The 22,185-nt window shown below is 41.9% G+C and overlaps 1 protein-coding gene and 1 pseudogene across 1 annotated transcript; one reads left to right on the top strand and one right to left on the bottom strand.

The window, feature by feature from the left end:
• Positions 1 to 2,254: 2,254 nt before the first annotated feature.
• Positions 2,255 to 6,866, bottom strand: LOC120051367 (annotated as a pseudogene).
• Positions 6,867 to 9,396: 2,530 nt separating this feature from the next.
• On the top strand, positions 9,397 to 22,185 carry LOC120051358 (ras-related protein Rab-3C-like). The gene is made up of 4 exons (XM_038998190.1): positions 9,397 to 9,609; positions 13,272 to 13,390; positions 21,555 to 21,679; positions 21,995 to 22,185. Exons 1-4 carry the CDS (start codon positions 9,397 to 9,399, stop codon positions 22,183 to 22,185), a joined length of 648 nt encoding a protein of 215 aa, XP_038854118.1.

The raw sequence follows: 22,185 nt of genomic DNA, 5'->3' as shown, positions 1-22,185 counted from the left end.
CAAACTATGGCATAAGGGGACAACGGGCGGATAAGATGCAATCCATAATTTAGATTAAGACATTAATGAGCGAGCTAGGACGGACGTAGTCAATATAACTATTTGTTCAGCACTTTTGAAATGTACAGCGACAGAATTCAAAACATGGGCAGTTTTTACAGTATTCGCCCGGTACACCAAGTCAGAACCGTAGGATAAATAAAGGGGGCATATAAGCAGACAATGAAAGCTCTTACAATATTCAATGATTACATTTCTCTAAAACAGGCTATAGGCTACATGTGCACTACCAAGTCAGAACAATAGGCTAAATGATGAGGGGATAAGGGACCAAATGATTAGGGTGAGGCACATGGGCTACTAACATCTTACTACACAACATACACTTAGTATTACTTTCTTAGCTACAGTATACATATCTACCTGGTGTCACGATCGTCAACGGGACTGAGAGAGGACCAAGGCGCAGCGCGTGGAAAGTACATCTTTTATTTTAAAGAAGGAAAAAACAAAACAAACAGAACACCGTGAAGCTATACAAACATCAGTGCTGACACAAAACACTTCGACATAGACAATTCCCCACAAACAGCTAAAGCCTATGGTTGCCTTAAATATGGCTCCCAATCAGAGACAACAATAACCAGCTGTCTCTAATTGAGACCCAATTCAGGCAACCATAGACTTTCCTAGATACCTACACTCAACCATAGACACAGCTAGACTACTATACTAAACATAAACCCAACTACTCTAATAAACCCCCTAAACCTTACAACCACCCTAGACACTACAAAAAACACATACATTCCCCATGTCACACCCTGACCTAACTAAAATAATTAAGAAAACAAAGAATACTAAGGCCAGGGCGTGACACCTGGCATATCACATAATTTATGCAGTAGCATAAAATACATTTTTGGACTCACCTTGTTGTGCTGTGCTCACTTGAACAGGATGGTGTGCAGCGGTCCTTCGTGGGAAAATTTTGTCATCAAAGTCTGGCATTCTCTGGATTTATGATGCTTTCAAGACAACTGGGAACTCAAAAAAAAAACAAGGTTGAATCATGATGGCATCAATGATCTTCAGGTCGGAGGTTTAGAAAGAGGCCTGAGTTCCCGACTTGCAATTCCGAGTTGGATGACTGTTCAAAATGTATTTTCCTGTCGGAGCTAGTTTTTTTCAAAGTTCCCAGCTGTCTTGAACTCACTGAGGTCTGAGATTTGTCAGTTCCGAATTTCCAGTTGTTTGAGCAAGACAGAAGTCATGCTGGATTGACAGCATGGCCAATGTTGAATGTTTATCCTTTTAAGCTTGGAAAAGAGACCCTTAAACCCAGATTTGGACCACACACCCACTCCACTGAATAGCAGGCTTCCAAACCACTCATTGTTGTGCAATGTTTATGTCCAATGGCCAATGAGCACAGATACGTTTTTCTTTTCATTCTCTTCATTATTTATCTTCATATGACAAGGATTGAAAAGGATTTCCCAGTAGATTGTTGAGCCGATTCATGATGATGACTGCTAGCTTGCTCGCAAAAACTTTGAAAGGATGATGTTGACATGATCAGTCCAATCAAAGCTATGATAGATATAACGTGATTTGACGTAATTTTATCTATGGCCAATGACCATGAGCCTTCTTGGATGGGTACTTCTAATGTAACTCTATGGTAGCACCCAAGGGGCTTGAATTTTCGAGCTCTATCTGCAGATTTTGCGGTGAGTGACAGAACACTGAGCCAATCACGGTGCAACTAAAGAACATTACCAACCCCTACGCTCCGTATTTTCCGCTGGCTGCTCCACCACCACAGAAAGCACTGAGCTGAAACACCTGCATTTTGGAGCTGCCTTACTCAAGAAAGCAAAAAAGAGACCCAAGTATGTGTCTTTTTTAACTCAAAGATTTTATTTTATTTTTTACATTGTTTGCAAACTGATATGTGACAAGTATTAATGCCAAAATAACATGAAAAACAGGCACCAAAAAAAGAGAGAAGCTAAACAGATGGGGGGGGGGGGCTCTGCCCCACCTACCCTTAATGATAGGTCGCCACTGATTGTTCAATAGATCAACAAATGAAATGTATACAAGAGGCAGTTGACAACATTGGGTTTGTGGTTTGATTGGGGTGTTAATGAACCTATATTGGGTTTGGTGTGAAACAGTGAATGACATTAGGATTGAATCAAGCCATCGATAATGTCACAGTATGATGTCATAGGGTCACGAATGTCGATTAGCCTAGGGCTGATTGCACAGTGCTGATGTCATAGGCCCAGACCTCGTTGAGGCTGTCGCCCTGCGAGGCTCGTGGGACCAATGAGGGAGGGGGAAGCGGCAGGCGATGACACATGCATCGTCAGGAAGCTCCATCAGCGGCTTCTCACCCAGCACCTACATCTGAGGACCAATCAGAGAGACTAGTTTTAGTCATGAACCAATCAGATCAACACTCTAACCAAATGATCCAGCACACCTAATTATTTTTTATCTGATTTATAACAATAAAACATCTGCTGCAGAGAGCAGGAACTGTTCTTGCAGTGTGGAGGTCTTGTGTGGCTGGAACACCGACATGTGTCACACCCTGATCTGCTTCACCTGTCTTTGTGCTTGTCTCCACCCCCCTCCAGGTGTCGCCCATCTTCCCCATTATCCCCTGTGTACTTATACCTGTGTTTTCTGTTTGTCTGTTGCCAGTTTGTCTTGTTTGGCAAGCTTACCAGCGTTCTTCCTGTCAGCGCCTGTCTTTTCCCAGCCTCTCTTTTTATCGTCCTCCTGGTTTTTGACCCTTGCCTGTCCTGACCCTGTGCCTGACCACTCTGCTTGTCCCTGAGCCTGCATGCCATCCGGTACCTTGTTCCACTGCTGGATTACTGAACTCTGCCTTTCCCTGAGCCAGCGTGCCATCCTGTACTTTTGCTCCTACTCTGGATTATCGACCCCTGCCTGCCTTGACCTGTCATTTGCCTGCCCTTGTGGTTACAATAAACATTGTTACTTCACAGTCTGCACTTGCGTCTTACCTTGATTCCTGATAACATGTAGCACTCCAGGTGCAAGGAATACAGTGTCAAATTAAATAACTAATTTAGTAAAGAGTATGTGTCTATTAAACAGTATTTTGTTAGAGAGCTGTACTGTACCTTCCAGAAGTCTTTATTGACAAATTTTGCCTGGCTGTTTGGCACTCCTGTCCAGCGTGCTTGCCCTCTAGCATACGCCAGCAACATGGAGTTGATCTCAAATCCAGTGCACTGGAGGCCAACAGAGGTAGCAGCAACCATCTTAAACAAGAAGGTACAGTGAAGTTGAGTCATACTACCTGTGGCAGAAGAGTGAGTGACTCATTTCACTATAATTTTTCTGTTGCCAGTTGCCATCACGACACAAGATCCCTTGCTACAACAGAAAGAAATGTAAGTGACAGACTTGATTTTTGTCCCAAATGCCATCCTATGGTCAAAAGTAGTACACTATACAGGGTGCCATTTAGGACACAAGCCTCTATTGTTCATAGCTGAGTGGTTTACTTCACCAGAGCCAACTCATCAGTGTCCCGTCTCCTGACCCCAGATCAGCCAGTTGGCCTCTGTGTCCCTTCAGCAGCTTCATGGCGTTTACGGTTTGAGCTTTACTCGAGGACAGGTAAGGCACCTGTATGTCAATAATAATGCCAGTTGATGAGTGTGAAAAAGGATTGCTAAAATAGAGGATACAAAATTGTCCATAATATGGGAGATGCCTGGTCCTAGATCTGTTTCTGCTCTTGCCAACTCCATTGCTGATTGTCAAGCCAAACAGGACAATGATTGACAAGGAGTTGGCACGATAGCACAAACAGACTGGCCCTCAGTCTAGGAAACGGGGTGTGTGGGAAACTAATATTTCCCCCAATGAGTTGTATAGAACTTTTTAATTGGTTCTAGGTAGGAAATACTTAACCCTTGAGCTTTTACAGTTGTATACCTATACAGCAGTATTGTAGAAAAACAAAAGGCAAGGGGATTGAATGGAGGCTTCATATCGTCAACAATTCAGCTGCAGAGGTGGACAAAGCCTTGAAAAGGTCCTTGCACAGACAAGATGGAGACAGCACTGACCCATCATAAGCACAGACAAGACATGCCTGCCAGGGTTGTAAACATGTAGCAATCCAATCTACAGTGCCTTCGGGAAGTATTCAGACCTTAACTTTTACCACATTTTGTTACGTTACAACCTTATTCTAAAATATAGATATTTTTTAAATCTTCATCAATCTACTGTACACACAATACCTCATAACGACAAAGCGAAAACAGGTTTTTAGACATTTTTGCTGTGGTAAATTCAATTGATTGGACATGATTTGGAAAGGCACACACCTGTCTATATAAGGTCACAAAGTTCACAGTACATGCCAGCGCAAAAACAAAGCCATGAGGTAGAAGGAAGTGTCCGTAGACCTCCGAGACAGGATTGTGTCGAGACGCAGATCTGAGGAAGGGTGCCAAAAATTGTCTGCAGCATTGACGGTCCCCAAGAACACAGTGGCCTCCATCATTCTTAAATAGAATATGTTTGGAACCACCAAGACTCTTCCCAGAGCTGGCCGCCCGGCCAAATTGAGCAATCGGGGGAGAAGGGCCTTGGTCAGGGAGGTGACCAAGAACTTGATGGTCACTCTGACAGAGCTCTAGAGTTCCTCTAGAGATGACGCCTCACAAGTCCTCAACTGGCAGCTTCATTAAATGGTACCCGCAAAACACCAGTCTCAACATCAACAGTGAAGAGGCGACTCCGGTATGCTGGCCTTCTAGGCAGAGTTCCTCTGTCCAGTGTCTGTGTTCTTTTTCTGGTTAGAGCCAGTTTGCGCTGTTCTGTGAAGGGAGTAGTACACAGCGTTGTACGAGATCGTCAGTTTCTTGGCAATTTCTCGCATGGAATAGCCTTCATTTCTCAGGACAAGAATAGACTGCCGCGTTTCAGAAGAAAGTACTTTGTTTCTGGCCATTTTGAGCCTGTAATCGAACCCACAAATGCTGATGCTACAGATACTCAACTAATCTAAAGAAGGCCAGTTTTATTGCTTCTTTAATCAGAACGACAGTTTTCAGCTGTGCTAACATAATTTCAAAAGGGTTTTCTAATGATCAATTAGCTTTTTAAAATTATAAACTTGGATTAGCTGATACACCGTGCCATTGGAACACAGGAGTGATGGTTGCTGATAATGGGCCTCTGTACGCCTATGCACAGTAGATATTCCATTAAAAATCAGTCGTTTCCAGCTACAACAGTAATTTAGAACTATGTCTACACTGTATTTCTGATCAATTTGATGTTATTTTAATGGACAAAAAAAGCGCTTTTCTTTAAAAAACAAAGACATTTCCAAGTGACCCCAAACTTTTGAACGGTAGTGTATATACCATGGCATCGTTGAATACTAGTTTCTGATGGGCTTGAAGTGAATTCTAGAGCGTGCATTATTTAAGTGATAATGCCCGAGAAGCTTGTGTTTGGAGGATATATTGGCATGGGTGTTGTTATGCCCGAGATGAAGTATAACCTATAACGCACTGTATATCAGAACGGTAGAATTCAATGGCTTTAATTCATTCTTACATGTTCTATGTTTGAGCTGCTTTTGAAAGCAAAAGTCGAATTAAAAACATTATTCGCATTGCTGAATTCGATTTTCATAATAGCAAGCTAGGACTGATGGTTTGGTTAGCTAAACTAGCAAGTTTGTTTGGTAACCAAGGCAACTACTGTAACTTCAGTGGATGTGCAAGTGAACACATTTCTAGGGGAAAATGTGTTGAATTATAGCGATGGTATAAAAGGGATATTCAACTGGGGGCTCTATGCTTTCTCTGAAAAATAATGCAACTCCTTGGAAGGTTTGTTCCACTCGGCAAGCGAGTCATTATTTCCCATAGAACGCATAGCCTCTCGTTGATTATTTATATACACTGAATGTACAAAACATTAGGAACACCTGCTCTTTCTATGACAGACTGACCAGGTGAATCCAGGTGAAAGCTATTAGCCCTTATTGATGTCACCTGTTACATCCACTTCAATCAGTGTAGATGAAGGGAGGGAGACATGTTAAATAAGGATTTTTAAGCCTTGAGACAATTGAGACATGGATTGTGTATGTGTGCGATTCAGAGGGTGAATGGGCAAGACAAAATATTTGAGTGCCTTTGAACGGGTATGGTAGTAGGTGCCAGGGCGCACTGGTTTGAGTGTGTCAAGAACTGCAACACTTCTGGGGTTTTCACGCTCAACAGTTTCCTGTGCGTATCAAGAATGGTCCACCACCCAAAGGACATCAAACAATCTTGACACAACTGTGGGAAGCATTGAAGTCAACATGGGCCAGCATCCCTGTGGAACGATTTCGACACCTTGTAGAGGCCATGCCCCGACGAATTGAATCTGTTCTGAGGGCAAAAGGGGGTGCAACTCATTATTAGGAAGGTGTTCCTAATGTTTTGTACACTCGGTGTATTTGACTTACCAATTCTTCTACAAATATTTGCCTTACCACATAAGCCCCTTTTTTCTTTTGAAGGCATCATGGAACACAGATAAAGAACTCCAAGACAAGCAGCAAAGCATTGTTAAGCCTATTACTGTTTATTGATTTCACTGTACAGTTATAGGGGCCTAAGCACATTCATGTGAATGAGATATACCTTGAGTCTTCTTGGTACTTTGCGGAAGTCAGGAAGGGAAAACATAGTCCATATCCCGTAGAGGCCAGCAAGCAAAGCCCCAGTGGAGGCTGTCAGGATGGGGTTGTCCTTACTGGAGCCTTGATCCTGGAGGATGAATTCTGTGGAGTCCTCCATGATAAACTCTCTATTAGGCTACATAAAACAGTGGTTAGCATCCATATTAGTACTTTAGGCCAACCAAAACAGCAGAGGCAACAGTAAGGTAGACAGGGATAGGCTTAATGTCTTGCAATTTTTTTATTTTGACACAATCATGAAAAAATACTTGGACACAATCATGAAAAAATACTTGAACAAAAGTTTTTACAGGTATTCCAATTATTTGTGAAGCATTGCAAATGGAGCTCCTCTAATAATGACATTTGCTACTTGTCATAGACATCGAAATGTAATACAGTAATTCAATATCTAGACATGCAAGAACTCAAGCCCCCAGCAGAGGGTGCCATGGCACTATTATCGTGCAGAGTACTTCATAGAAAAGTTTTGTTTTTGAAACTTCCGCCATCAAAACCTTTTCAAAGAATTGTGCGAAGAATGTCAATGTAGGCTTATTTTAAAACGGAATGGTCTTCATTCCTATTCGTCACAGAAAGTGACAGAAATGGCTACAAATGTGAAATCTTACCAATAACTGAAAAAAAGTCTCACAAAACAGCAATCCATGCTTTGGTTTTGTTTATCTGGCCACTGTCTCCAAATGCTATCTTTTAAGCATTTGTGGTGCGATCCAACAGGTTAATATCCCCTATGTTTGTATTTTTCACAATTCATGTCTTAATAAAACTTTGTATTTTAGACCTATACAAAGAATAGAATATATATTTTCTAGGGCCTGTTTAATAAGGGCTGGTTTCCCAGCCTGGGCCTGGACTGTCTTAATGGAGAATTCCCATTGGAATTACATTTTGATTCAGGTCAGGACCAGGTTTAATCTACAGCAGTGTTTGGCATCTATTACTGTAGTTTCAGTCTCAGCATCTTGTGTGTGTGGTGCTGAGATGAGAGGCAGATAGGAGAGAGGTGCAGAATCCAAGCTTGTACGACAATAGCAAAATATTTCCCACATTTTCTCACATCCCCCTCCAAGTATTGCAGTTTCCATAGTCATATGGTACCCAGATGAAACCGTTGATTTCAGAATGACTCAACACACATCATCATTAGGCTACATTGAACAGATTAATTTAGGCAAAATGCACATTGTTATTGTGCTTTACATTTCTGAAATGTTATATTGTTTTTTCTAAGAGCAAGCATATTTTTTGGTAATGCCACAGAGGAAATTGTATAATTGTCCAAATACATTATTAGATGAATGAAAATGTTCACAAAAATATACATTTTTGAAAAATATTATAGTCTGGAGTTGTCAAAATGAATGTTGTCAAAGTGACTGTGTTGCATGCTGAATAATGCAGTCACCCTTTTGGAATTCTAAAGACTACAAGCTCCATATTGTGAACTTTGACGTCGAATGCGCTTACTACGCTCTACAACGAACGAATACTGGCTCGCGATTGGGCCGGACAGTTCAGCTTCGGAACACAGGGACAGCTCCCAGGTGCTGAAATTGTCGAGCATCAAACTGAACCGTCTTCTACAGTAAAACATATTTATATAAAAACAGAAAAGCCACTGACTGACACGAATCCTTCGACGCAGGTTGGTTTGCTATGATTTTTTTTTTTTAATTCTGCATCATGTAATTTTTTTGCTAGACTGTTATAGAATTCCGCAAAGAACTTGATTGACCTACGCTGTATTTCCGATGTTCCAAAATTCTGCAAGGTTTTATCCAATTTACGAGAACTAGCCTACATTTGTGTAGCAAAACGGAATAGTGTATTTTCGTCGTCCTCATAACATTTCTAAATGGAATTAGCACATAAAACACCTAAAATGCCGTGTCCATGTATTTCTAGATTATTGTTATCGGTAATAGGACATTTTGTTTACGAAACATTGTACATAGACAGTACAGTGTTGTTAATAGCGCAGTTTAGGCTTGCTTGATGTAAACCCGAAAGAATCCTTCTCCGTTTAACAGAACAGGCACATGCTTGACATGGCAAATTGCTGATGCACAGTGAAAACATTTAGGCTACTAGGAACAAAGATGTCTGCTGTAGCCTAGTTCTATTGATATAGAATGCTGACAAATGCAGACGAATTTCGCAAGAAAGGTGAAACATTCCACATTTGTTTTTTTGTCAATAATTGTTGGATTGTTGAATTGATTGGCATAACCATTGATAAATCCAAGCATAATTGGTCAGACACCTTCCACACCCTGCTGGGTATGGTATGGCTTGCTTGTGAAGGATCTGACTGATGTTCATTGGCAGGCACACATATGTGAAGATGTAGAACACAGGTGTCACCAACCCCAGGGTGTGTAGCGCTCTTTTTGTTTATCCAACACAGCCATCTGCCATCAGACACGGTCTGTATGCTTTTAACACCAATCTGAGAGGCTGGTGTGTTTGCGTGTGATCATTTTAATAATATATTATTCTTTTACACGTCTGTGACATCCGTCTTCCATGCAACATATCTAAACCTTTGAGTGGCGTTTCTAATTCCAATGAGTTGATTTCATGTTTGTCATGACCTTTGACACTGTGACTCCTGGTCTTTCCAGATGGCTGTCACTCAGGGGAAGGAGGGCGGGGACCAGAACTTTGACTACATGTTCAAGCTGCTGATCATTGGCAACAGCAGCGTGGGTAAAACCTCCTTCCTGTTCCGCTACGCTGACGACGCCTTCACCTCAGCCTTCGTCAGCACCGTGGGCATCGACTTCAAAGTCAAGACCGTCTACAAGAACGACAAGAGGATCAAACTGCAGATCTGGGTAGGTCTGTCGCTAGAGTCAGGGGTACTCACTATTGTGATAGATAATGTCTAGTGTACTGTAAGTGAAGCTATTCAACTACAGTGTGCACAAATATGAGCTATTCATTCAATTGCAGTATTTGCCTTATATTTCCCCCCAAATGTATGTTTGTTAAGTTTAACTACAAGTGTGCATCTAGTCACAACCTGTCACAGGTTAGTCTGCACATTGGCTGTTAGAAGTCTATAACAATGTAGAAGGCAGTATCGTTACAAGCTTTAAGGGATTGGGGCTTATAAATCACTTTAAACCCCAATCCCTTAAAGCTTGTAACGATACTGCCTTTCTACGTTGTTATAGACTTCTAACAGCCAACATGCAGACTAGGATCCAGTCACAATAACATTAAATGTGACATTTGACATGACACATTTGAGGTGGATTGTGCTGCTAAGATGTAGGAGCAAGGCCTACCGTGATGGAACGCGAGGCAGGGCAGTGTAGAGAACAGAGGCAGATGGATGTGTCTGGATCACTGAACAACACTCCTCTCAGACTGTGTTCTCCTCCTGTGTGTGTCCGACCTCACCTACAGCTTTTTTTTATTATGAGGTTTGGAGTTGAAGGAGTTTGTTTCTGAGCACCTCTGAGATAGCTACGGTGACAATTTAAAGCATGCTTCCTCCAAACACCCGCTCTCTCTCTTTCCTAGAGAGGCAATGCTGTTCGCTGTCATATTTACTGTCTGTTCCACAAATTCATTGGTCCCAGACAGGACTGTAGCAGTTTATCAGCTGAGGGTTGAATGTAGACAGTTTAATTAGTGAGTAATAAGGGTAATGGGTTTTTGTCAGTTAAGCAAAAACAAGCGGGTTCTAACAGAGGCAGGATTGCCAGAGAGAGCATTCAATTGAATAGCTCTAGGTTGTCTAATTGGGCTGTTTGAGTACTGTACTATTCCTGACGAGCCACAGTACACCCGAATTTACCAGTAAGATTCAAATAAGATGGCCTATTGTCACTCTTCACGGACTGTACTAAAGATTCTGTCCATTTGTTGGGCTTATTCACAGTGTAAACTGCTCTGTGGTGCCATGGCGATGATTAAATAAACTCAGTCAATTCGTTTCAAATGGAGCTCCTGTTCATTGGACTCAGCAGGATTTTTCTGTCTTGCTGTGTCTTTTAGCTAAGAACAAGCAAAGCTGCCCACTCAAATAGCCCCAAGATTAAATGAGTCATTGTCAAGCACTTGGCCCTGAATCGATAGGGTAGTGAAATGTGTGGATGCATACAGTATGTCTTCAGTATTCAGCCAAGAGGAAAGTCAACAGTCAACGCATTGTCTAGAAGATGAATGTTTAATGTAAAGTAATGTCACAGTCTGCAAAAAAGAGAACCATTTTCATAATAATAAAAAAAAAAGGATAAAGAAATGTCCTTAAAAAACATTATGTAGAATTAGGTAATGCTATAGCCTACTGAATTGTATTGTACAAAAACATTCTACAGTTCATTGTTCGCACAAATATATAGACACACACACCTGAACATCTGCATGCAGGTGCACGTACGTCCATGCATTACTGTGTATATTGTGGGTTTCCATTGCTCAGCCCAGCTGCTGTATGAGGGAGATTGAGGTAGACAGCCTCTGAGCTGTGTGTGCTTTTGAAGGTCAGAGATGTCCGTTGGCTACCACACAGACACAATTATAGCCATATTCACAGAGAGAGCAGAGCAGGCCTCTCTCTGTAGCTAATGTAACCCAGCACTGTTTGGCCTCGCAGTGGAAATAGCACACTGCTGAGTGCCCCTATACAAGAGGTTTATTGTAAACCCATAGACATGACATAATCAGTATAATATGGCCAGTAGGTCTCAGCCACCACAGTGACTAATCAGCATGGCGTCAGAAATGTCTCTCCATTTCAATGGTTAGCTATGGTATATGGGATCAATGGTCTGCTTCCCATGGGGTGTGGAGACATCACCAGACACCCTGTTGTGCTTGTATCAATTGCTCTGTTTGGGATGGGCCCTGCAGGCATGGAGAGTGATTTGGATTATATGATTTATTGATCATAGTGCATTATTCATTTACTGGGGAGACTTGAACCTCTAGAATTTGTGAATAGATAATGACCATCATGATCATCACAGCTAGCCAAACCAGCCAGCGATGCAGGATACATGATCATCACAGCTAGCCAAACCAGCCGGCGATGCAGGATACATGATCATTACAGCTAGCCAAACCAGTCAGCGATGCAGGATACATGATCATCACAGCTAGCCAAACCAGCCAGCGATGCAGGATACATGATCATTACAGCTAGCCAAACCAGCCAGCGATGCAGGATACATGATCATCACAGCTAGCCAAACCAGTCAGCGATGCAGGATACATGATCATCGCAGCTAGCCAAACCAGCCAGCGATGCAGGATACATGATCATCACAGCTAGCCAAACCAGTCAGCGATGCAGGATACATGATCATCACAGCTAGCCAAACCAGCCAGCGATGCAGGATACATGATCATTACAGCTAGCCAAACCAGCCAGCGATGCAGGGTACATGATCATCACAGCTAGCCAAACCAGCCAGCGATGCAGGATACATGATCATCACAGCTAGCCAAACCAGCCGGCGATGCAGGATACATGATCATCACAGCTAGCCAAACCAGCCGGCGATGCAGGATACATGATCATCACAGCTAGCCAAACCAGCCAGTGATGCAGGATACATGATCATCACAGCTAGCCAAACCAGCCGGCGATGCAGGATACATGATCATCACAGCTAGCCAAACCAGCCGGCGATGCAGGATACATGATCATCACAGCTAGCCAAACCAGCCAGCGATGCTGTCACGCCCTGACCTTAGAGAGCCTTTTTATGTCTCTAGTTGGTTTGATGTGTGATTTGGGGTGGGCATTCTATGTTTTGTTTTCTATGTTTCTTTATTTCTATGTTTTGGTCGGGTATGGTTCTCAATCAGGGACAGCTGTCTATCGTTGTCTCTGATTGGGAATCATACTTAGGTAGCCCTTTTCCCTCCTTTCCGTGTGGGTAGTTAACTTTGTTTGTGGCACTAATGCCCTGTAAGCTTCACGGTTGTTTCTTTCATTTGTTGTTTTGTTGGCGACATTTTAAATTAAAAGGAAAATGAACGCTCACCACGCTGCACCTTGGTCTTCTTCCAGCATCGGCTGTGACAGATGCAGGATACATGATCATCACAGCTAGTCAAACCAGTCAGCGATGCAGGATACATGATCATCACAGCTAGCCAAACCAGTCAGCGATGCAGGATACATGATCATCACAGCTAGTCAAACCAGTCAGCGATGCAGGATACATGATCATCACAGCTAGCCAAACCAGTCAGCGATGCAGGATACATGATCATCACAGCTAGTCAAACCAGTCAGCGATGCAGGATACATGATCATCACAGCTAGCCAAACCAGTCAGCGATGCAGGATACATGATCATCACAGCTAGCCAAACCAGTCAGCGATGCAGGATACATGATCATCACAGCTAGCCAAACCAGTCCAGAATAAATACACACATGGATGGGAGACTTTCTGTGTGACTTACTGTGAGTGACTGTGTGTGTGTGTGTGCGTGCCTGACCAGCAACAACAATGTTCGGTATCTCTCTCCAGGACACGGCGGGACAGGAGCGGTACCGGACAATCACCACTGCATACTACCGGGGAGCCATGGGCTTCATCCTTATGTATGACATCACCAACGAGGAGTCCTTCCATTGTGTGCAGGACTGGTGAGTTCTACTGGGGTACCACGCATTTTCACCCTCTCTAGGAGGAACATTTGTGTTAAATAGCACAGTTTATTATATAATTGAAAACCAGTATGTGTCAGCAATAACAGCACGTTGGAAGGACTGCAATTTTGTCAGTATATCATGTACCATGAAATACAGGAGGGAAGGAAACAACTTCAGATGACATGTTTTGTGTTAAGTATTGTTTACATACTGTATATCTTAACACAAGATTCTCAGAAAGACTACATATCTTTATGGACAACAGTGTGTTGTTGGCTTGTATTGAGACAGGATGAGTAGAAGATTTCTCCCTGTGAAGAAACAGACCCAAATAGCTGACCTTCATCTCCGTCAGTATCTCCTTATCTAAGCGTATTGATTAGAGCGCTTGTTGTCAGAGAGCCACTGGCCCATCTGTGTGTGTGTGTGTGTGGGGGGGGGGGGGGCCCCTGGGTAGGTCAGGCAAAGTCACGAATCACTGTCTTTGTGAGCCACAAAATCTATTTCCATCCGAATACTGAATACCTACACTACCGGAACCTTGTACTGTATATTTCCTGTATCCTGGATTCAACATGATTTATTCCTAGAAATAAGAACAAGAAGTCTATTTCATCAGTCCCAATTACCAGGTTTCTGGGATAAACTCTACCAGAATAGTTTAAGAAAGAGAATGTTTTGATGGATGCACTTGACAAAACGATTATTAAATGTCTCACGGTGAAACGAAAAGAAAAATGTTTTCTCAATTGTGTAGAGCGAATGTGTAACGGCAGTCTACGTCGTCCTCCTCCTCAGACGAGGAGAGGCGAGAAGGATCAGAGGACCAATGTGCAGCGTGGTAATTAGACATAATGACTTTAATCAAACAAAACAAGACACTATACAAACTGACAAAACACACTAACCGTCACAGTCCCGTGTAGCACCAACACTGACACAGGAACAATCACCCACAAACAAACAGTGAGAACAGCCTACCTTAATATGGTTCTCAATCAGAGGAAACGTCAAACACCTGCCTCTAATTGAGAACCATATCAGGCAACACATTTAACCCAACATAGAAACAGACAAACTAGACACACAACATAGAATTCCCACCCAGCTCACGTCCTGACCAACACTAAACAAGCAAAACACATACGAACTCTGGTCAGGACGTTACAGAATGTGATTTTGACTACCATGTCCTCTTTTGTGTACAGAATGGGCGTGTCACATCAACCCTAGTGTTGGTATGTTGAGTAGGGCATCTTTGTAGAAAGCAGACGGGTTAAACATCTCTGTTCCCTGTGGTTGTGTAGATCCAGGTGTTGTGGCCAGACGGTGTGACCCCTCCCTCTCTGTAGCATGATTACAGCTCACTGCTGTAGCCTTATCGCACCCTCACAGCCCAACAGGATTATGGGAGCACAGAGAGGAAAGGGGCGCTCGCGATCACTACGGCAACGCGCTGATGTACTGTCGGATGACTAACTGCTAAGAAAGGAAGAAAACTCATTTATTTAACAGGCTCTCTGTATGAGACATTGCAATGCAATCAAATTTAACAGCAACTACTGTAGAATCACGAACTGCTCTATTCTGAAGTCTTGATACCAGTCAGCTAATGACTGTTATTATCTTGGAGCTGTTCAAATCAGTGCGCTTGTTCACTAAAGCCATAGCAGTGACAGAGCACAAAAATACTTTATTAGTTAACACTTTCTATGAAGTACATACATATAATGCTTTATAACATCCTTTGTAATGTGTTATAACACTGACTATAAACATCCATAATAACTGATAAGTGGTAGTAAAACCATGTATGATGTATTAAATATCATTAGCTATAATTACTTATGAGACTATATATTTGGTATTTTATTAGGATCCCATTAGCTGTTGTAATATCAGCAGCTACTCTTCCTGGGGTCCACACAAAACATGAAACATGACATAATACAGAACATCAATATACAAGAACAGCTCAAGGACAGAACTGCATACATAAAAAAAAAAAGGAACAGGTATCTTACGTATCATTGCATACACACACACTATCTAGGTCAAATAGGGGAGAGGCGTTGTGCCGTGAGGTGTTGCTTTATTTGTTTTTGGAAACCAGGTTTGCTGTTTATTTGAGCAATATTGCATGGAAGGAAGTTCCATGCAATAACGGCTCTATATAATACTGTACGCTTTCTTGAATTTGTTCTGGATTTGGGGAGTGTGAAAAGAGTGTGAAAAGATGTGTGTAAGATGACTATACAAACAACAATGTTAATGTTGTTAATGATTCTTATAAAAAGAAGAAGTGATGCTGTCAGTCTCCCCTCCACTCTTAGCCAAGAGAGACTGGCATGCATAGTATTTATATCAGCCCTCTGATTACAATGAAGAGCAAAACGTGCCGCTCTGTTCTGGGCCAGCTGCAGCTTAACTAGGTCTTTCCTTGCAGCACTGGACCACACTACTGGACAGTAATCGAGATTAGACAAAACTAGAGCCTGCAGAACTTGCTTTTTGGAGTGTGGTGTCAAAAAAGCAGAGCATCTCTTTATTACGGACAGACCTCTCCCCAACTTTACAACCATTGAATCTATATGTTTTGACCATGACAGTTTACAATCTAAAGTAATGCCAAGTAATTTATTCTCCTCAACTTGTTCAACAGCCACATCATTCATTACCAGATTCAGCTGAGGTCTAGAACTTAAGGAATTATTTGTACCAAATACAATGCTCTTAGTTTTAGAGATGTTCAGGACCAGTTTATTACTGGCCACCCATTCCAAAACAGACTGCAACTCTTTGTTAAGGGTTTCAGTCACTTCATTAGCTGTGGTTGCTAATGCGTGTATGGTCGAATCATCAGCATACATGGACACACATGCTTTGTTTAATCCCAGTGGCAGGTCATTGGTAAAAATAGAAAAGAGAAGAGGGCCTAGAGAGCTGCCCTGTGGTATACCACACTTTACATGTTTGACTTTAGAGAAGCTTCCATTAAAGAAAACCCTTTGAGTTCTATTAGCTAGATAGCTCTGAATCCACGATGTGGCAGAGGTTGAAAAGCCATAACATATAATTATGGTCAATAATATCAAAGGCTGCACTGGAATCCAACAGTACCGCTCCCACAGTCTTTTATTATCAATTTCTTTCAAAGAATCATCAGTAATTTGTGTCAGTGCAATACATGTTGAGTGCCCTTCTCTATAAGCATGCTGATGTTAATTTGTTTACAGAGAAATAGCATTGTATTTGGTCAAACACAATTTTTTCCAACAGTTTGCTAAGAGCTGGCAGCAAGCTTATAGGTCTGCTGTTAGAACCAGTAAAGGTCGCTTTACCACTCTTGGGTAGCGGAATTACTTTGGCTTCCCTCCAGGCCTGAGGACAAAGACTTTCCTCTAGGCTCAGATAAAAAATATGACAGATAGGAGTGGCTATAGAGTCAGCTACCATCCTCAGTAGCTTTTCATCTAAGTTGTCAATGCCAGGAGGTTTGTGATAATTGATCTATAACAATAATTTTCCCACCTCTCCCATACCAACTTTATAGAATTCAAACTTGCAATGCTTTTCTTTCATTTATAGTTTTTTTATGCATGAATACAATTGCTTACTATTCGTTATTAGCATTTCCTACCGAAGTTTGCCCACTTTGCAAATTAAGTAATCATTAAAATAATTGCCAACATCAAATGGTTTTGTGATGAATAAGCCATCCGATTCGATGAAAGATGGAGTTGAATTTGTCTTTCTGCCCATAATTTCATTTAAAGTACACCAAAGTTTTCCCCGTTATTCTTTACAACATTGATCTTGGCTTCATAATAAAGTTTCTTCTTCTTTTTGTTGAGTTTAGTCACATAATTTCTTAATTTGCAGTAAGTCAGCCAGTCAGATGTGCAGCCAGACTTATTAGCCACTCCTTTTGCCACATCTCTTTCAACCATACCATTTTTCAATTGCTCATCAATTCATGGAACCTTAACAGTTCTAACAGTCAGTTTCTTAACAGATGCATGTTTATCAATAATTGGAAGAAGCAATTTCATAAATTCCTCAAGTACAGCGTCTGGATGCTCCTCATTAATCACATCCACATCAGACCAACAAATATATGTATACAGTGACAGGAAAAAGTATGTGAACCCTTTGGAATTACCTGGATTTCTGCATAAATTGGTAATAAAATTTTATCTGATCTTCATCTAAGTCACAACAATAGACAAACACAGCGTGCTTAAACTAATAACACACAAATTATTGTATTTTTCTTGTCTATATTGAATACAGAATTTAAACATTCACAGTGTAGGTTGGGAAAAGTATGTGAACCCCTAGGCTAATGACTTCTCCAAAAGCTATTTGGAGTCAGGAGTCAGCTAACCTGGAGTCCAATCAATGAGACAAGATTGGAGATGTTGGTTGTCCTACAAAAAACACTCACAAAATTTGAGTTTGCTATTCACAAGAAGCATTGCCTGATGTGAACCATGCCTCGAACAAAAGAGATCTCAGAAGAAGTTAGATTAAGAATTGTTGACTTGCATAAAGCTGGAAAGGGTTACAAAATTATCTCTAAAAGCCTTGATGTTCATCACTCCACGGTAAGACAAATTGTCTATAAATGGAGAAAGTTCAGCACTGTTGCTGCTCTCCCTAGGAGTGACTGTAAGTCAAAGATGACTGCAAGAGCACAGTGCAGAATGCTCAATAAGGTTAAGAAGAATCCTAGAGTGTCAGCTAAAGACTTGCAGAAATCTCTGGAACATGTTAACATCTCTGTTGACTAGTCTACGATACGTAAAACACTGAACAAGAATGGTGTTCATGGGAGGACACCACGGAAGAAGCCACTGCTGTCCAAAAACAACATTGCTGCACGTCTGAAGTTTGCAAAAGTGCACCTGGATGTTCCACAGCACTACTGGCAAAATATTCTGTGGACAGATGAAACTACAGTTGAGTTATTTGCAAGGAACACACAACACTATGTGTGGAGAAAAAAGGCACAGCACACCAAGATCAAAAACTTGTCCCAACTGTAAAGTATAGTGGAGAGAGCATCATGGTTTGGGGCTGCCCTGCTGCCTCAGCACCTGGACAACTTGCTATCATCGACAGAAAAACTAATTCCCAAGTTTATCAAGACATTTTGCAGGAGAATGTTAGGCTATCTGTCTGCCAATTGAAGCTCAACAGAAGTTGGGTGATGCAACAGGACAACGACCCAAAACACAGAAGTAAATCAACAACAGAATGGCTTCAACAGAAGAAAATACGCCTTCTGGAGAGTCCTGACCTCAACCGAATTGAGATGACCTCGAGCGGTTCACACCAGACATCCCAAGAATATTGCTGAACTGAAACAATTTTGTGAAGAGGAATGGTCCAAAATTCTGACCGTTGTGCAGGTCTAATCCATAACTACAGAAAACGTTTGGTTGAGGTTATTGCAGCCAAAGGAGGGTCAAGCAGTTATTAAATCCGAGGGTTCCCAAACTTTTTCCACCCTGCACTGTGAATGTTTACACGGTGTGTTCAATAAAGACATGAAAACGTATACTTGTTTGTGTGTTATTAGTTTAAACAGACTGTGTTTGTCTATTGTTGTGACTAAGATGAAGATCAGATCAAATTTTATGACCAATTTATGCAGAAATCCAGGTAATTCCAAAGGGTTCACATACTTTTTCTTGACACTGTATATATATACAGTATATATATATTTTTTTTAAATCATCCACGTAAGGGTCATGGGATGTTATAAAGCATGATACATATGTATATTTATTATTCTGAATTAAGGGCCTGAACAGACTTCCTATGGTAGGCTTTTATTCCATTATTATTTTCCATTATTTGTCCTGGTTAGAAGGTTGAGGGTAAAGATGCATATTTTCCAAAGCAAACGTCTCCTTCCCTGCCAGGATGTGTGTGAATGAGCTCCTGTCCTAACTCACACTCATTTCCTGTGTGTGACGCAGTTGTCTCCTGACAGTGACGGAGTCACGCTGGGCACTAGACACTGCTGCTTCTCTCCTCTCCTGGTTATTGGCCATTGAAACACAAAACGAATAATTGTGAGAGATAAACATAGATATCGGTAATAATTTCACCATTAAATATAGGCTAGATTAGAGATAGATTATAAACATTCAGTGCAAAACCCCCATTTCAGAGCAGCTGTTTTTGACCAGGATGTCACTGTGAATAATATCATCAGTCAGATGTGAATTGACCTACAGCTGAACTGGTATGACCAGTCTGACCTCACTGTACACTCCAACAGTGCAGTAATACTTAGAAATACAATAACAATACATACGTAATACAAAAAGTTAAAAACAAGAAACTAAATTAAGAAACATTAGAACGAGCAATGGCAGAGTCTGGAATATAACTATACAGTGCATTCGGAAAGTATTCAGACCCCTTCCCTTTTTCCACAGGTTTCTAGAAATTTCTGCCAATGTATAAAAAAAAACCTGAAATACCTTATTTACATAAGTATTCAGATGCTTTGCTATGAGACTTGAAATTGAGCTCAGGTGCCTCCTTTCCCCATTGATCACCCTTGAGATGTTTCTACAACTTGATTGGAGTCCACCTGTGGTAAATTCAATTGATTGGACATGATTTGGAAAGGCACACACCTGTCTATATAAGGTCCCACAGTTGACAGTGCATGTCAGAGCAAATTTCAAGCCATGAGGTCGAAGGAATTGTCCGTAGAGCTCCGCGACAGGATTGTGTTGAGGAACAGATCTAGGGAAGGGTACCCAAAAGATTCTGCAGCATTGAAGGTCCCCAAGAACACAGTGGCCTCCATCATTCTTAAATGGAAGAAGTTTGGAACCACCAAGACTCTTTATAGAGCTGCCCGCCAGGCGAAACTGAGCAATTGGGGGAGAAGGGCCTTGGTCAGGGAGGTGACCAAGAACCCTATGGTCACTCTGACAGAGCTCCAGAGTTCCTCTGTGGAGATGGGATAACATTCCAGACAACCATCTCTGCAGCACTCCATCAATCAGGCCTTAATGGTAGAGTGGCCAGACAGAAGCCACTCGTCAGTAAAAGGCACATGACAGCCTGGTTGGAGTTTTCTAAAAGGCACCTAAAGACTCTCAGACCATGAGAAACAAGCTTCTCTGGTCTGATGAAACCAAGATTGAACTCCTTGGCCTGAATGCCAAGCATCACGTCTGGAGGAAACCTGGCACCATCCCTTCAGTGAAGCATGGTGGTGGCAGCATCATGCTGTGGGGAGGTTTTTCAGCGGCAGGGACTGGGAGACTAGTCAGGATCGAAGGAAAGATGAACGGAACAAAGTACAGAGAGATCCTTGATGAAAACCTGCTCCAGAGCACTCAGGACCTCAGACTGTGGCAAAGGTTTACCTTCCAACAGGACAACAACCCTAAGCACACAGCCAAGACAACGCAAGAGTGTCTTTGGGACAAGTCTCTGAATGTCCTTAAGTGGCCCAGCCAGAGCCTGGACTTGAACCCAATCTAACATCGCTGGAGAGACCGGAAAATAGCTGTGCAGCTGCGCTCCCCATCCAACCTGACAGAGCTTGAGAGGATGTGCCAAGCTCCCCAAATACAGGTGTACCAAGCTTGTAGCGTCATACCCAAGAAGACTCGATGCTGTAATCACTGCCAAAGGTGCTTCAACAAAGTACTGATTAAAGGCTCTGAATACTTATGTAAATGTGATATTTCCGTGAAAAAAAAATAGCAAAATGTATAAAAACCTGTTTTTGCTTTGTCATTATGGGGTATTGTGTGTAGATTGATGAAGGAAAAAAACGATTTAATCCATTTTAGAATAAGGCTGTAACGTAACAAAATGTGGAAAAAGTGAAGGGGTCTGAATAATATCCGAATGCACTGTATACTGTATATTAATGGTGTGTTTAAACAGTATGGACAGAACACAAAAAAATTCACAAAACTGCTAAGTTGCTTCTAGCTAGGAGCGAGAAGCAGACGTACGGTGTCTGTCAGCGCCATTCTGTAGTAAACCTGGGTTTGATGGAGGAGATATGTTGTTTACTATATCAGCTTGTCGCCTATAGCTTCTAGTCGATAGATGCAGTGCTCTGTTTTCTTTGTATATGTATGTGTGCGTGTGCATGTGCGTGTGTGTGCAGGTCGACCCAGATTAAGACCTATTCTTGGGACAACGCCCAGGTGGTGCTGGCTGGGAACAAGTGTGACATGGAGGAGGAGAGGGTGGTGGCTGCAGACAGCGGGAGACAGCTGGCAGAACAACTCGGTGAGCTGCTATCATTTGATTGATCAGGGACACTTTATAGTGGCAGAGATAAAATAATGAACACATCGAATGGTCAACAGTCAGATACGAAGCATTATAATGCGTTAGCTCATACTGATTCACAGCACCGGTGCCTACATGGGCTTTTGTAAGTTCATTGACTTATTGTAAACATAACGTACAGTATTTGACAGGCTTTCATTTTCACTTAGTCATTGTCAAGAGATTTCTGAATGTAGACAATTAACTTCTTGTAAACATCATCTACAATGTTCATATACTATTTCTCTCCTCTCCCTCGCTATCCCTCCGCAGGTTTTGAGTTCTTTGAAACGAGTGCCAAGGACAACATCAATGTCAAGCAGACCTTTGAATGCCTCGTTGACATCATCTGTGACAGGATGTCCGAGAGCCTGGACACTGATCCTGCCGTTACCACGGGAACGCCTAGCGCCAAACTGACAGACAGCGCCCCGCCGCTCCAGCAGTCCGCCTGTAACTGTTAG

The sequence above is a fragment of the Salvelinus namaycush genome, chromosome 1, assembly GCF_016432855.1.
Source record: "Salvelinus namaycush isolate Seneca chromosome 1, SaNama_1.0, whole genome shotgun sequence".
NCBI lineage: Eukaryota > Metazoa > Chordata > Actinopteri > Salmoniformes > Salmonidae > Salvelinus > Salvelinus namaycush.
The sequence above is the reverse complement of the archived record's forward strand: the minus strand, read 5'-3'. Positions and strand labels throughout refer to the sequence as shown.

Coding starts and splice junctions, on each gene's coding strand:
- LOC120051358 (XM_038998190.1), top strand. CDS start 9,397: ATGGCTGTCACTCAGGGGAAGGAGGGCGGGGACCAGAACTTTGACTAC. Junction 9,610..13,271: donor GGATCAAACTGCAGATCTGG/GTAGGTCTGTCG, acceptor ATCTCTCTCCAG/GACACGGCGGGACAGGAGCG. Junction 13,391..21,554: donor TTCCATTGTGTGCAGGACTG/GTGAGTTCTACT, acceptor GTGTGTGTGCAG/GTCGACCCAGATTAAGACCT.